The sequence below is a fragment of the Triplophysa dalaica genome, chromosome 9, assembly GCF_015846415.1.
Source record: "Triplophysa dalaica isolate WHDGS20190420 chromosome 9, ASM1584641v1, whole genome shotgun sequence".
NCBI classification, from domain to species: domain Eukaryota; kingdom Metazoa; phylum Chordata; class Actinopteri; order Cypriniformes; family Nemacheilidae; genus Triplophysa; species Triplophysa dalaica.
In genome coordinates this window covers 14104794-14117333 of record NC_079550.1, presented here as the reverse complement: position 1 = coordinate 14117333, position 12540 = coordinate 14104794, and the positions used below count along the sequence as shown (strand labels likewise).

Sequence of the window (12540 nt, the reverse complement as noted above, 5' to 3'; positions counted from 1 at the left end):
CTTTGGTGACGAGGCAGGAGTCGTCCCGTACCGACCGATCAGAGCCGTGGCTGTGAAGGTTCGGGCCCGATGTTGTTCTCCCTGGGGTCTTCCCGTCAGTGTCCCTTCTCGCGAGGAGGTTGCTGACGGGGTGGAGGTTTCCCCCTCGACCTCTGCTTCCGGGGTGCCGCCTGTGGGGGCACAGGAACCGGAGCCGATGTCGAAAGGGTCCTGGGTTGCAGGGAAGCAGACGTCACGTGAGATCTCGGAGGCCTGTAGGCGGCCGAGTCGCGGCGTGAAAAAAAAAAATGTGGTTAATTGCCACTGTCTGCTTCGCCGTCAAAAAACTGCTGAGCGCAGTCCTCGACGGTGTTACCAACAACCCACCCTGCGAGATGAGTGCATCAAGAAAGCGGACTTCCTTGCTGTCACTCTTCTGCACAAGGTATAGCCGGGGGTGTCTCTCCTGGACCATTCCGTGGACATCGTCCGACCCAGGGCCCGTGCCGCCGCCTTAGTCGCCCGTAGAGCACTGTCAGCGGTGGCACGGAGATCCTGCATTATACCCGGGTCGGCCTTACCCTCGTGGAGCCCTCTCAACGCCCTGGCCTGGCGGACCTGCAGGATGGCCAAGGCATAGAGAGAGGAGGCAGCCTGGCCCGCAACATCGCAAGCTTTCGACACCAGTGATGCCGAAGTCTTACGTGCTTTGGACGGTAGGAGTGGTCGATCCCCCCCCAGGCGGTAGCCGTCCGCGGCACAGGTGCACCGCGGGCGGACGTTCCACCCGGGGGATCTCGACGCAGTCCTTGGCTGCCTCACCATCGAGGGAAGTAAGGGAGCCAGAGCTGGTTTCACTGGAACGGTCCGTGAGTGGAGCGTTCCAAGTTTTACACAGCTCCTCATGCACCTCCGGGAAAAACATGGCACCCGGGGTGGGCGCGGTTTGCACCGCGCACCGACCTCGGGAACCACGTATCCCCGGGTTAGCACGGATGACATCACTTCTGCTTCCTCCTGAACTCGACCGCTGGGGGTGGAGTTTGGATTTGGCAGAGTCGGATGCCAGTCTCCCTCCGATGCTGCGAGCGACATCTCATCTACGTCACACATCGTTTCCGAGTGTGTGCGTGAGGATCCGGACGGTATGCCACCGCCGGTTGGGGAACGTTCAGAAGAGCGAATCGGGGTGCGATCGGCCCGTGAGCACTTGGCTGGCGGGTTTACGTTCGCAGAGTTCCCCATATCACTAACGCTGCTAACGTGGGTGGTCATCGGGGCCGTAGCCACAGATGTCACAGCCCGGGTAGCAGACGAAATGGTGGCTGGTTCCCGTAGGAAGACAGCCACCCGTGACCGCAACTTCTGAATGACAATCTGCCCGCAGTGCAGGCAGATGTGTCAACGAACGCTGCTTCAGTGTGCTGGACGCCAAGACACCTAATGCAGCGATCGTGTCCATCCCCCTCCTCGATGAGGGTGCCGCACCCAAGAGAACAGCGGGACATGCCGCGCTGGAGAATGCTCAGTCAGTCCTGAAAAGGACTTTTAGAAAAAATCTCTAACACCTCCGGAACCGCCGAGACGCCCAGGGGAAGGTCGCTGCAGGAAGGGACGATCCGCTGTAACACGTCGTAGCACCAGCGTGTAGTTGTAGAGGATTGAATCCTGAGTTGTACTCATGAGCGATGGCTCTGAAGAACAAAAGGTAAGTGAATGCTGCACGCCGGCCTCCTTTTATACCGGATTTCCGGGGGCGGAGCCCGGCATGCAAATTGCATTCGCCAAATTTCATTGGCCTTTTCTATAGTAGTCAGAGTTGATTGGTTCTCAAGGGCGAACCCCATCTGTCGTTCTCGACACGTCGAGAGACCGACAGAAAGGGAAAGGGATTTGCTTAGCATCTTCGTGAATAAAACAAGCATAAAAGCATAAAATCTAAAATAATTTAAGCAATAATTACAACCCTAAGAATTTTCTCCCTAAATATTTTGTTTTTGAGGGGGCCTGTCTGTGAAAGAGGGGGCCATTATGTATACGTATAGGTTTCTTTACATGACATATTTATAGGTACTAAAATGATACACCTATATTATACTGTTCATTTCACCGTATTAGCAAACATAAACATCTGGTCCTCGCGTCCCCCCATATTGTGCGTCTCTCTTGTTTAATGTCGGTTTCACAATCAGTTCGATTGACTGGTCCAAACCATAGTTCGATTGCACCTCCCTCCCCCTGCTGCCGCTGTATTGCGTCCATATTATTTTTGTTTTGTGTCACTGTTGTAGTTTAAAGGAGATTTCAAATAGAAGAATTGATGGATTTGTAGAACAGATGAATTTCAAACAAAAAAAATATTTAAGTGTTTTAAAAAAACAGTTTTCGCTTTTAATTTTGTACAAATATAAAGCAATATTTTATAAGGTATATGAAATATATATGTATTAGAATTTTTATTATCATCTTAAAAAGTCTTAAATTTAACTTGCTTATATCTGAAGACATCCGGGTTGGACTTGTTGTTTAAGATGATCGAATGACTAGTCAGTTTTTAAATAAGTAATTTAGATTAGATTTAAGATCTACAATGAATCATAAATTTGCAGTCTTTCCAAATGAAATAACAACCAGACGAAATTCCAAATTTGCAGGTCGCACATGCGCGAATACTATTAAAAGTCTCAAAAAAAGGTGGAAAAATGAGACCATTTAGTCGCAGTCTGGAGCCCTGGTATTATTTGAAATAGTTTAAAAAAAAAAAATTAAGGGGCTAAAGATAAAGAGCAGTTTGGCCGCACCCTTCACAAACAGCTTTGCTCTGGCAACCCCTCACTCGCGCTGAGCTTTGATGAAAGTCCTGTCAAAGCAAAGTAAAGATTTCACTTTTGAAAGACAGAAAGAACAGCTTGAAATGGATGGATCCACTTCCAGACACAGCACACCCTAATGTTCATTAACTGAGAAAGCGAGAGACGTGCAGTGATACTTGACCATTCCTGCAGGAGCGTGACTCCATCTCAGTGTTCTGAGGGAGAGAGAGAAACGTGACGGAGACGCATGAACTGTCTTTGTGGAGCTTGAATGTGTCAGAGCGAGACACTGAACCATCCAAAGACCTTTATAGTGACATGGGGTAAGAATTGTGAGAAAAAAATGAAATCCAAATGGCTATGCTGATCATTTGTTGTATAGATTTCTGAATCCTGTATAAGTGAATACCAGTTTTGCAGTCCACTACTGCATCACTGCGTCTGAGAAAAGCGCACGTGTTTGTCCCTCCTCGATCTTCTCTGCGTGACTGTTTCGTGCGACTGGAGCCGGCTGCCACAGAAACACTAATTAACATGCCTTGTTATTGAGATCACAGACTTTTCTACATCTTAATTGCATCTTAATGACATTTCAGCTCAGATGTTTCAGCTGGAGCCAGATAGCATGACGGAGAGACGGTGAATTTGATTTAGATGGAAGCAAAGTCAGACTGCTGCGGCCATATCTGACAGTGACTCTCATATCCCGCGGTCTTCATTTGGAGGGGTGCAAGAAGCACTAATCACAACTAAAACCCTCATCTCGCTCTCTCTGAGCCGCAGTCCCGGTGGGAGAGCGAACTTGATCCACACTTCTGCTCCGTAATTACAGCATCATTCCCAGGTAGCGGACGATATCTCGCTCTCACACGAGCTCCGGTAATCTGACGCTCTGAGTTTATATTAATGCATTTCCGAGTTTCATCCACAAGCGCCTCTCATCTGTGTTAATCGGATATACCGCACGAATAAGGAAACTTGACAATGAGCTTTGGCACGTGATTGGCGGTGCACGCCATGTTAGTCATCTTTACAGGGGACAGATTCGCAAACACCTCAGATTTGACTCAAGTGGTGGCTTTAATGGCATTAAGTGGCCACAAAATGTTTAGCTTTGCTTAAAGATTTGCATACTCATTGAATTGTAAAATCACTAATGAGATTGTAATATCCCAATTGTTTCTCCTGGACAGAAATAAGATTAAATAAAGAGCAAATAAATGCTTTGCTTGTAAAACATGCAAGGTTTTTTAAATGATATCCAATTTTCTCCTGCTACACATTCTTCCTCGGTTTGATTATTAAAGCAGGTGAAACACACAAGGTGGTGCCAGTCTCATATGTGACCCTGGGGGACAAAACCAGTCTTAAGGGTAGATTTTTAGAAATTGAGATGTTTACATCATCTGAAAGCTGAAGAAATAAGCTTTCTATTGATACATTTATTAGGATAGGACACTATCTGGCGGAACAACAAGTGTTTACAAAGCTGGACTTTGAGGTTGCAAAAAAGCTAAATATTGAGAAAATTGCCTTTGAAGTTGTTAAACTGAGACACAGTAGCAGGCCATCCAATCACAAAAAGAAAGTTTTTATACATTTACGGTAGGAAATTTATAAAATATCTTCATGGAACAGTCTTTACTTAATGTCCCAATGATTTGTGGCAAAAATAAAAATCTTAAATTTTTATCCCTTCAATGTATTTTTGACAATTACTAAAAATGTTCCCGTTTACAGTTAAAACTGTTTTTTTGTTTAGGGTCACATATTAATCTTGAGTACCTATAGTGTAGTATTGCATTCTTCGTATCTTTGAAGAGTATTTAGTTTGATCACATTTATAAAAGATAGAATACAGCTTTACGATTGCTTCCTAAAACATACGGCGCGTGCTGGGGGGTAGGCTCAACCAAAGCACGTGAGCACCCATTGTCAACAAAACACAGACATCAGTTTCACTCACCGCATAGGGTTCATGTCCGGCATCTTTTAGCGCTGAGACTGCTCCATATATCAGTTTCAAACGATCTCCAAATCCACCGTTATATCCACAGTTTATGTAACATTCAGCATGCTCCTTCTCCTGCTCTCCATGCTGCCGTGTGTCTGTGCCATGTGCTTTTCCGGGAGAATTGTCCAATAAGGGGCTAAGTTGTTACAAAACAGTTTTATATGTTCGAAAAGTTTTTTCCGAAACCTGTTCGATCGCTGGGGGAGTGTATCAAGCACAGAAATACTATGTAATACGCCCAACTCGTTTTTGACGAGTTGACCATGTTAAGCATGAGAAGACCGGACATTTAACATTATAAAGAAGTCAGAATGCATTACACATCGTTGCACGGCCACTTTAACATAAACATGAGGTGCAGGTAAACACAAGACGGCGCATTGACCACTGAATTATAAGTGTATAAACATTACTGCGATATTTTTATGTAGTTTAGGGATGTTTATTTAATATTCAGTTATTCATTTTTCAAGTCAACATTAAAAGAATTGCCGAAATCATTGAATCAACCACTGATGGAATGCAGATGTTTTGTCCTAAACAGACAAACTGCTATACAGAGCACTTTTCGTGACTATGTTATCTCCTTCAGGAAAAAAGCGAAAACGCGACATTTTAGTTCTGTGTCAACCACTGTAGTGCTTCGATAGGGAGGGCGAGCGTTGGGGTGAGCATTTGGTTGCAATTCACAACCTCAACATTTCATACACAGGACCTTTTAAGGGAAACTCTTTCATTACTGTCCCTCGTGTCATTCCAAGCCTGCATGACTTTTCAGCAGAAAAAAAGAAGATATTTTGAAGATCTTTGGAAATTAATTGACTTCCATTGACCTCATTGGCTTCCATTGTATGGATGGACACAAAACCCCCGAGACATTTCTCTATATATATTTTATGTTCCACAAAAAAAAAACATGAGGGTGTATAAATTATGTCAACATTTTTATTTTTGAGTGAACTATCCCTTCAAGTCCTTTAATATTTTGCGCCCTTTGTACATGTCATTTATTTAAAGAATTATCTCATTGGGTAAATATATTGTTTTTGAACCTGCGATATCACCGCCCACTTGTGCATGTAGAACATGATGCAGGAGGAGAAGGACCTTGTTGAGCGAAAGGGTGGGCTTATCTCATCTACTAAAGCAAATATTTAGTTACAAGATATGTTCTCATCCATCTCTGTGTGCTTCATAAGTGATGGCTGCCTGCTTGTGTCCTTCGCATGGCAATAATTGTGTGTATGTGTGCATGTTTGTGGGCACTGGGTTAAGAGGTAAGCCATGTATGAGAGACACATGAAGAGGAAGAAGCAATAATCTGGCTGTGTGTGTCTTTGAGTGTGTATGTGTAGTAAGATACAAAGAGAACCTGGGTGAATGTCACGAAAACAAGCTGTAGTTACATTTCAACCCAGAATTCCCCCAAAAAACAGGGTGTTCCTACAGTCATGTAAATCCTCGAAAAATCTAAGGATTTTAAAATTGATTTGTGTCAAGCCGACCTTGAGGTAAAAGTTATTGGTATTTGCCGTGTGTGCCTCACACGTCCTGAAAAGGGAAGCTGCAGTTTTTTATACGGTCTATGGTATATACATTGTTAAGGTACAGTAATGCATTAAATATTTACAATGCGACCCCTCTTCACCCAAATCCTCATTTCCATTGGGATGGATATGTATGAATGTCATAATGAAAATTATGTAATTGTCCTTTATTTATTTCTACTGATGCACCGACATTATAATTCTGATACCGAAGAGGGGTAGTGAATCTGTTCATGTAAACAGGCTTAAAATGAGCTTCAGTGATATTAGCACCTGCCGATGACAGTCCATGTTAGCTACATCATCACTTACTGAAAGATCATTCTGCTGATCGTTCACAACTCAAGAGTTTGTTGTGTTTAAAGTTTGGCTTTAAAACACGCACGAGTCAATGCACATGTTCTCCAACAATAAAGAAACTAATGGCGGTCACATGAAGTCGCGCATCACACAGAGCTTGTATGCGATTTTTGTTTTTGAGTTTTTCTTGTTTTATTTATTAGTTTTAGCCTTTGTTAGAGCGGGCTTAAATTATCGTCCTTTGGATAACAGCTAGACTGGGTTGCAGAATGATAGTGAACACAAGCACTGAAGAGAGAGGTAGGGGGCGCCAGATATTTCGCACGAAACCTATAATGAATGAATTCTTAAGAAATACAATTTTAAAGTTAAGTTAAATTTTTCGGCAGCCAAAGCACTATTCTTTTTCCTTAAACATAAAGATTTTTCAAATTTTACTTCGGTCAAATCTGACTTGGACATTTTTATGGCCGGTTTTCTTGAGCACATTAGTCCGCCAAGGATTTGGCAAAAGAAAAAGACTGAGAGTGAAGGGCAGGGCACGCCAGAGAGGCAAACGCGTACACAGCTTGACAGATTGAGTAAAAGAGAGGCTATAGCACTTTTAGAAATCACTCTGTCCAGACATGAAGTAGAAAAAGAAGTGGCCTGACCAGACAAGGTGTGTTTTATATTTGTAAGCAGTCCAGACACAGATATCTGCACAGACTACTTTGTCAAATAGTTCGCAAGTTTATAAAGCTACAGTCTGAACGTAAGGTTAGGAAGGTGAATGTGTTGAAGAGGCTTAGTCGCGAGTATGTGTGTGTGTATAAAGAGAGAAAATGTGCCTCTGTTCTATTAATAATACCTGTCCTAAATGTGTCTGCTTCCAGACAGCCAGCTTACCATACAACAGCCACAACACTCTTCTCATATCTCATTCTCCCTCTCTCTCTCCTTTTCTCTCTTGCACTCATAATTTATGTGCCCCTGTCTCATGTTTATCCTGCATTTAAATTTCACACTGAGGAAAGGCGGCAGCGTTGCGCCAGTCAATAGATGTGCTAACACTTAAAGACCTCTGTAGAAGCAAACAAAAACAGATCGTTGGCTATTCAAACAGCTCCTCAGAGATGCACCTCACTGGAACGCTTGTCCTACAAAGTGAAGGAAGGAAGCCAAGGACGAGCTGCAGCAGCATCTCTTTACAGTGTGTTAAACTGGTGATGATGGGCTCTTCACATTATGAAGTTGCTTGGTGTCCTCGGTTGACTTAGTAGTGAGCACATTAAAGCTAAAATGCTTACATTCAGGATATAATGGTGCAAAAATGTGAATTTATAAAAGATATTTGGGGAGAAATGTATAGGAATTACTATGAGCGGTATTTTTCACGGGCTATGAAACTGTCGCATGTTTGTGACTGTCATTCTCAATCTACCTGCAAAATCTGTCCTTCAGTGAAACCTATCCTGTCACAAAAATCATAAAGTGTTTTGGTGATTTTTTACTTGCTTTAAGGTCCAGTGTATGAAATTTAGCGTCCTTTAGCGGTGTGGTTGTGAACGGCAACGACACTTTACTTCGCTCCATTGACTTCCATTCATACGCATGCGAATGCGACTGAACAGAAACGCAAGCCCCGTTCAAAGATATTTTGCATTTCGCTGCGTAGTAAAGTTCAAGTTTGGTGAACTCTGATCTGCGAATTTGCGTCACTTGAGTGCGTGAGACCAATAGAAGATCAAAACGTCACAGCGTGTCATACACAGAAATGTAAAAGATGGAAGAATCGCTCACTCTCATTTTCGCAGCACCGTCAGAACGAATTTTGCATGCTCAGTCTAATCTGACCGTGGCATTACTCCGCCTCATGTTACCCGACATGAAATGCATCCATTCACATCCAGAACTGAGCTTTTCAACTTATTGGTGAATTTTAGCATTCACTTATGGCAGATATTCGCATTAGTTGTGTAGTGTGCTCAATCATCTCTGAAGGTTATGTCAGATGTTGTCGCAGACCACACAGAGCTCATCCACCCGCAGTCAAACTGCAGAGATCTGGCTCTTACGGTTAGCGGGAGCCCACTTACCTAGAGACATGGCCATCTGAGAGACATTTCCTTTTTTGAGCCATTGATCGGCTGACTGCGTGGACCCTTCGTTTCACTTATGGCTTGCTATAGGGTGCCGATCGAAGTCCTTGATTGGTTGATTGTGTTGTTTTGTCAGATTCACAGATGCGGACACTCTGGTGATGGGAGACGTGACATATGGGGCCTGCTGTGTGGATGACTTCACCGCCCGGGCTTTGGGAGCTGACTTCATGGTGCATTATGGGCACAGTTGTCTCAGTGAGTTGAACAAACACTATTCTTATTCATATACTTTAAAGAGAGTTCATCGAAATATAAACATGCTCTTGTCATTGGGTTATGACGTTCTAAATCATGATGTCTTTTTTTCATAGAATACAGTTTGTGATGTAAGCATGCCATCTTTCTACATATCTTTGGTTTCCAGTGATCCGTTTCAAGGTCTTTCATTAACGGGTACAAGCATTTCCGAAAACAATTATGGAGAATGGAGGCCAAATAATCTCCAGGGGTCTTTTAAGAGCAAAGGCTGGAGACAGTGGATCGTGATAAGGAGAAGTGGTGTCATTGTCGTATGGATTATAGTTTTGAAGTGCTTTTCCGAGCCGCTCTCAATAGCTCAGTGTGGTAGTGGGTCCGAGCTGTGATGTGTAAGGGATAGCAGACGTTTTGAATGAGCCTGCCTGCATGTTTACTCATCAGATCAATAGTGCACATGCATTAAGGTTGTCCTTTGAATGGCTTGGACGTGCCAACCAGGAGCAGGCCATTCCTTCACCCCCTGCTGTCTGTCAGCAGCACAACATACAGTAGAGGAAATGCTAAATCGATAGGGCCAATATATCTCCGGCAGATTTTGAAAAATCATACCTCGCCCAAATACCAGAGCTGGCCAAGGGAATATTAATCTTGCATCTGAGGGCCGAAGCCTGCGGCAAAACACACATATACACAGACAGTCAAAGTCAAAACATCTGAGATTGTGCATGGGAGTGTCATAAACATTGGGAATTTTGTGTACATTTCAGTTTGGAATGTCACAATATTCAGGTTTTGACAATAATCATAATATCAATAATCTTGATGATCAATATTGTTTTTATACTAATCATATGATAATATTGTAAATCGTCCAGCATCTGCTTCACTTTCCAGAATAGTAGACGATGGTTATACATTATATACATTTTGTTGTGATCATTGTCTTTTTTCAAATAAAACTAATATAAGCATTAATTTAGGCAATCTTATTTTGTGACAGTCCTAGTTTAGATCTTACGGCTCTTACAACAGAAGCGACATAGCAAAGTGACAAATTGTGACATCATTGCAAGTCTCTTTATGCATACAGTACTGTACCTGATTGAACACACAATGTACTCTGGTCATTCACAAGCCTGTGATGCAAAACACAAAAGAACACTGGTGAGAAGTTAAATAAGCTTTTTTTAGTGCGTATTTGTGACAGTCAATGTTGATGCTGCGATGTTTTGATGGTTTAATGTGGCAAGAAAACACAAAAGCTTATGTTGTTAACTAATATTGATCTTGTTTTTGTACTGCGTGTGAATAGGCCTTTATTCTTTGAATTATAATTTATATTTGTGCGTCACATCAGAGTGACTTGATCATTGTTTGGATAATGAGAAGTTGTTAATAATATAAGCTGTTCTGTGTGATTGACACCTCATTGTGTTCGAAGATGTTGGAAATGGAAGTTGATGCAGAAATAAGCTACTCGGACTTAAAAACAAGATGAAACAAAGTACCAAAATCCATTGTTTCGTTTTTTTATTAGCATTTAATTTTTATAACAATGTTTTTATAATTTCTGTAATTATAAATATGCTTTTAATGCTGTTTCTACATCACTGTCGGTGGAAATGAAGAAGAAGAACAGTCTTTCAATTTCATTGACTTTATGAAGCTCTTCAAACATATCTGCTAATATTTTAACCCAGAGAGAGTTGTGAGTGTTTGTGTAAGAGAATGTGGATGGAGACGGTGACTAAATCAACGACTCTTATTGACAGAAGCTGTAATCAAGTACCTCAGAGATGACGGTTTTTTTTCGGCTATCCCGGAAGTAAGCGCCGCGCTGGTTCCCTCGACAGAAAGCCTACACATTACCATAGACTTTTGGAAGAGCACAAAAATTAAACTCTATGATCAACTATGTGGTTACATGTTCGATAATTGGTCTTCGGCCAAGTGATTAATTTTTATTCGGCTTCGGCCAAGAATTGTCATTCCGGTGCATCCCTAGTATGTTAGACTGCTTGGGCGGAGCATCCGTTAACTCCTCCCTGTTTTTATACATCCAATCAAATCGCAGAGAAAGCCAAGCCGACTATTTTTCTCATTAGAAATTTTATTTCATTCGTCAAAATATGGAAGGAAAAACGATCGCAACTTCCGGTTCACTGGGACTTTAAAATTTCAGTGCTTTCCAGATTATGTGATCTTTCATAGATGTCTCTTATCAGGAAGTCTCCGCCTACTTCCTGCTTGAGCGAAATTATTTTGTTCTATCTTTCCTCCATGTCTGACTGTCTGGTCTCTTCCTGTTCTTTAAAAGTTAAACAGGCTCCGTGTTTCAAAGCTTCCTACCAATGACATTTGCCTGATAGCAGTGAAATTGCCATTACAGACTTTAAAATATGGAGCAAGAAGAGCTGCAATTATGACCATCAGCGTTAAATGATAATGTAGATGGGCGGAGATTGAAGCCCACGTCCCTCTTTCAGCCCTGCTGTCTTTTAAATGGGGTGTGAAATGAATGGCTTTAATACATTTTAATTAAACGGTTTACCCCTTTTTGGTGAGTTGTCTTCTTTAGGGCTGAAAAGGGCTGATTAACACTGATTTTTGCTGCATTTTGTTTTGAAATTCTCTGTTGGAAATATGGCGAATTGTGTCATTTCTAAGTCAGTCTCATTTTGATAGCACTGGTCTAGTTTCAGTACACATTGCACACCAACAGTTGGGTTCTATCGTGGTTTTATTAATAAAGTGAATCAGCCTTCATTTGTACATTTATAGTTCATGTTCATTTTAGTAGCATTTTTAGCATTGTGCTTTTGTAATTGTATTATTTAGTTATTTGTATATTGCTCCATGCGTTAAATTTATTTTAGTTTTAGTTTAGGTTTTATTACCTCAGCAATAAAATTAAATAAGTTTAAGTTAAGGCAACATTTCTCATTTTCGTTTAATTTGTTGTTCAAATAATATTTACGCCAATATTTGATTTGATTTCACATTAGGAGAACCTAAAACCTTTTTTAGTGTGCTTATGTTTTTTCTGCTTGTATCTTTAGTCCCCATAGACTCCACAGAGGGAATCAAGATGCTGTATGTGTTTGTTGACATCCAGATTGACACTGCACACTTTTTGGACTCGCTCAGGTTCAACTTTACCCCGGGCCAATCGCTCGCCCTCGTCAGCACCATCCAGTTCGTTGCTGCCTTGCAGGTGACCTTGGACCTCCACTGCTTATTTAGTGATGCTGTAACTATTCCCTGTGGTTAAAGATGTTTTCTGCATCATTAACTGTCTCCCTCCATCATTTACTTTTCCTGCTTCGAGATTTCTAAAAACATATGTGTGTGTGTGTGTGTGTGTGTATGCGCACGTATGTGTGTGTTTGTATGTTTGAGTTCTCCCATAATTGTGAATGTGGGTGTGTTATGTGATCTTAAACATGGAAAAGACTATTTGAATAAATGTAAACACTTTCTGTATTCCCTTCTCATTTTCTTTTTGACCCTCTCTCTCTATTAAATTTACTTATTTGTTCAGTGAA

At 41.9% G+C, this 12540-nt stretch overlaps 1 protein-coding gene across 1 annotated transcript in view; it reads left to right on the top strand.

Moving 5' to 3' along the window:
* The window catches only part of dph1 (diphthamide biosynthesis 1), a 75926-nt gene that overhangs the window by 43293 nt on the left and 20093 nt on the right, over positions 1-12540 (top strand). The window contains exons 4-5 of the mRNA XM_056757412.1: positions 8871-8992; positions 12055-12209. Of these exons, the coding sequence (XP_056613390.1) occupies positions 8871-8992; positions 12055-12209 (277 nt within the window). The remainder of the gene's footprint in view (positions 1-8870; positions 8993-12054; positions 12210-12540) is intronic.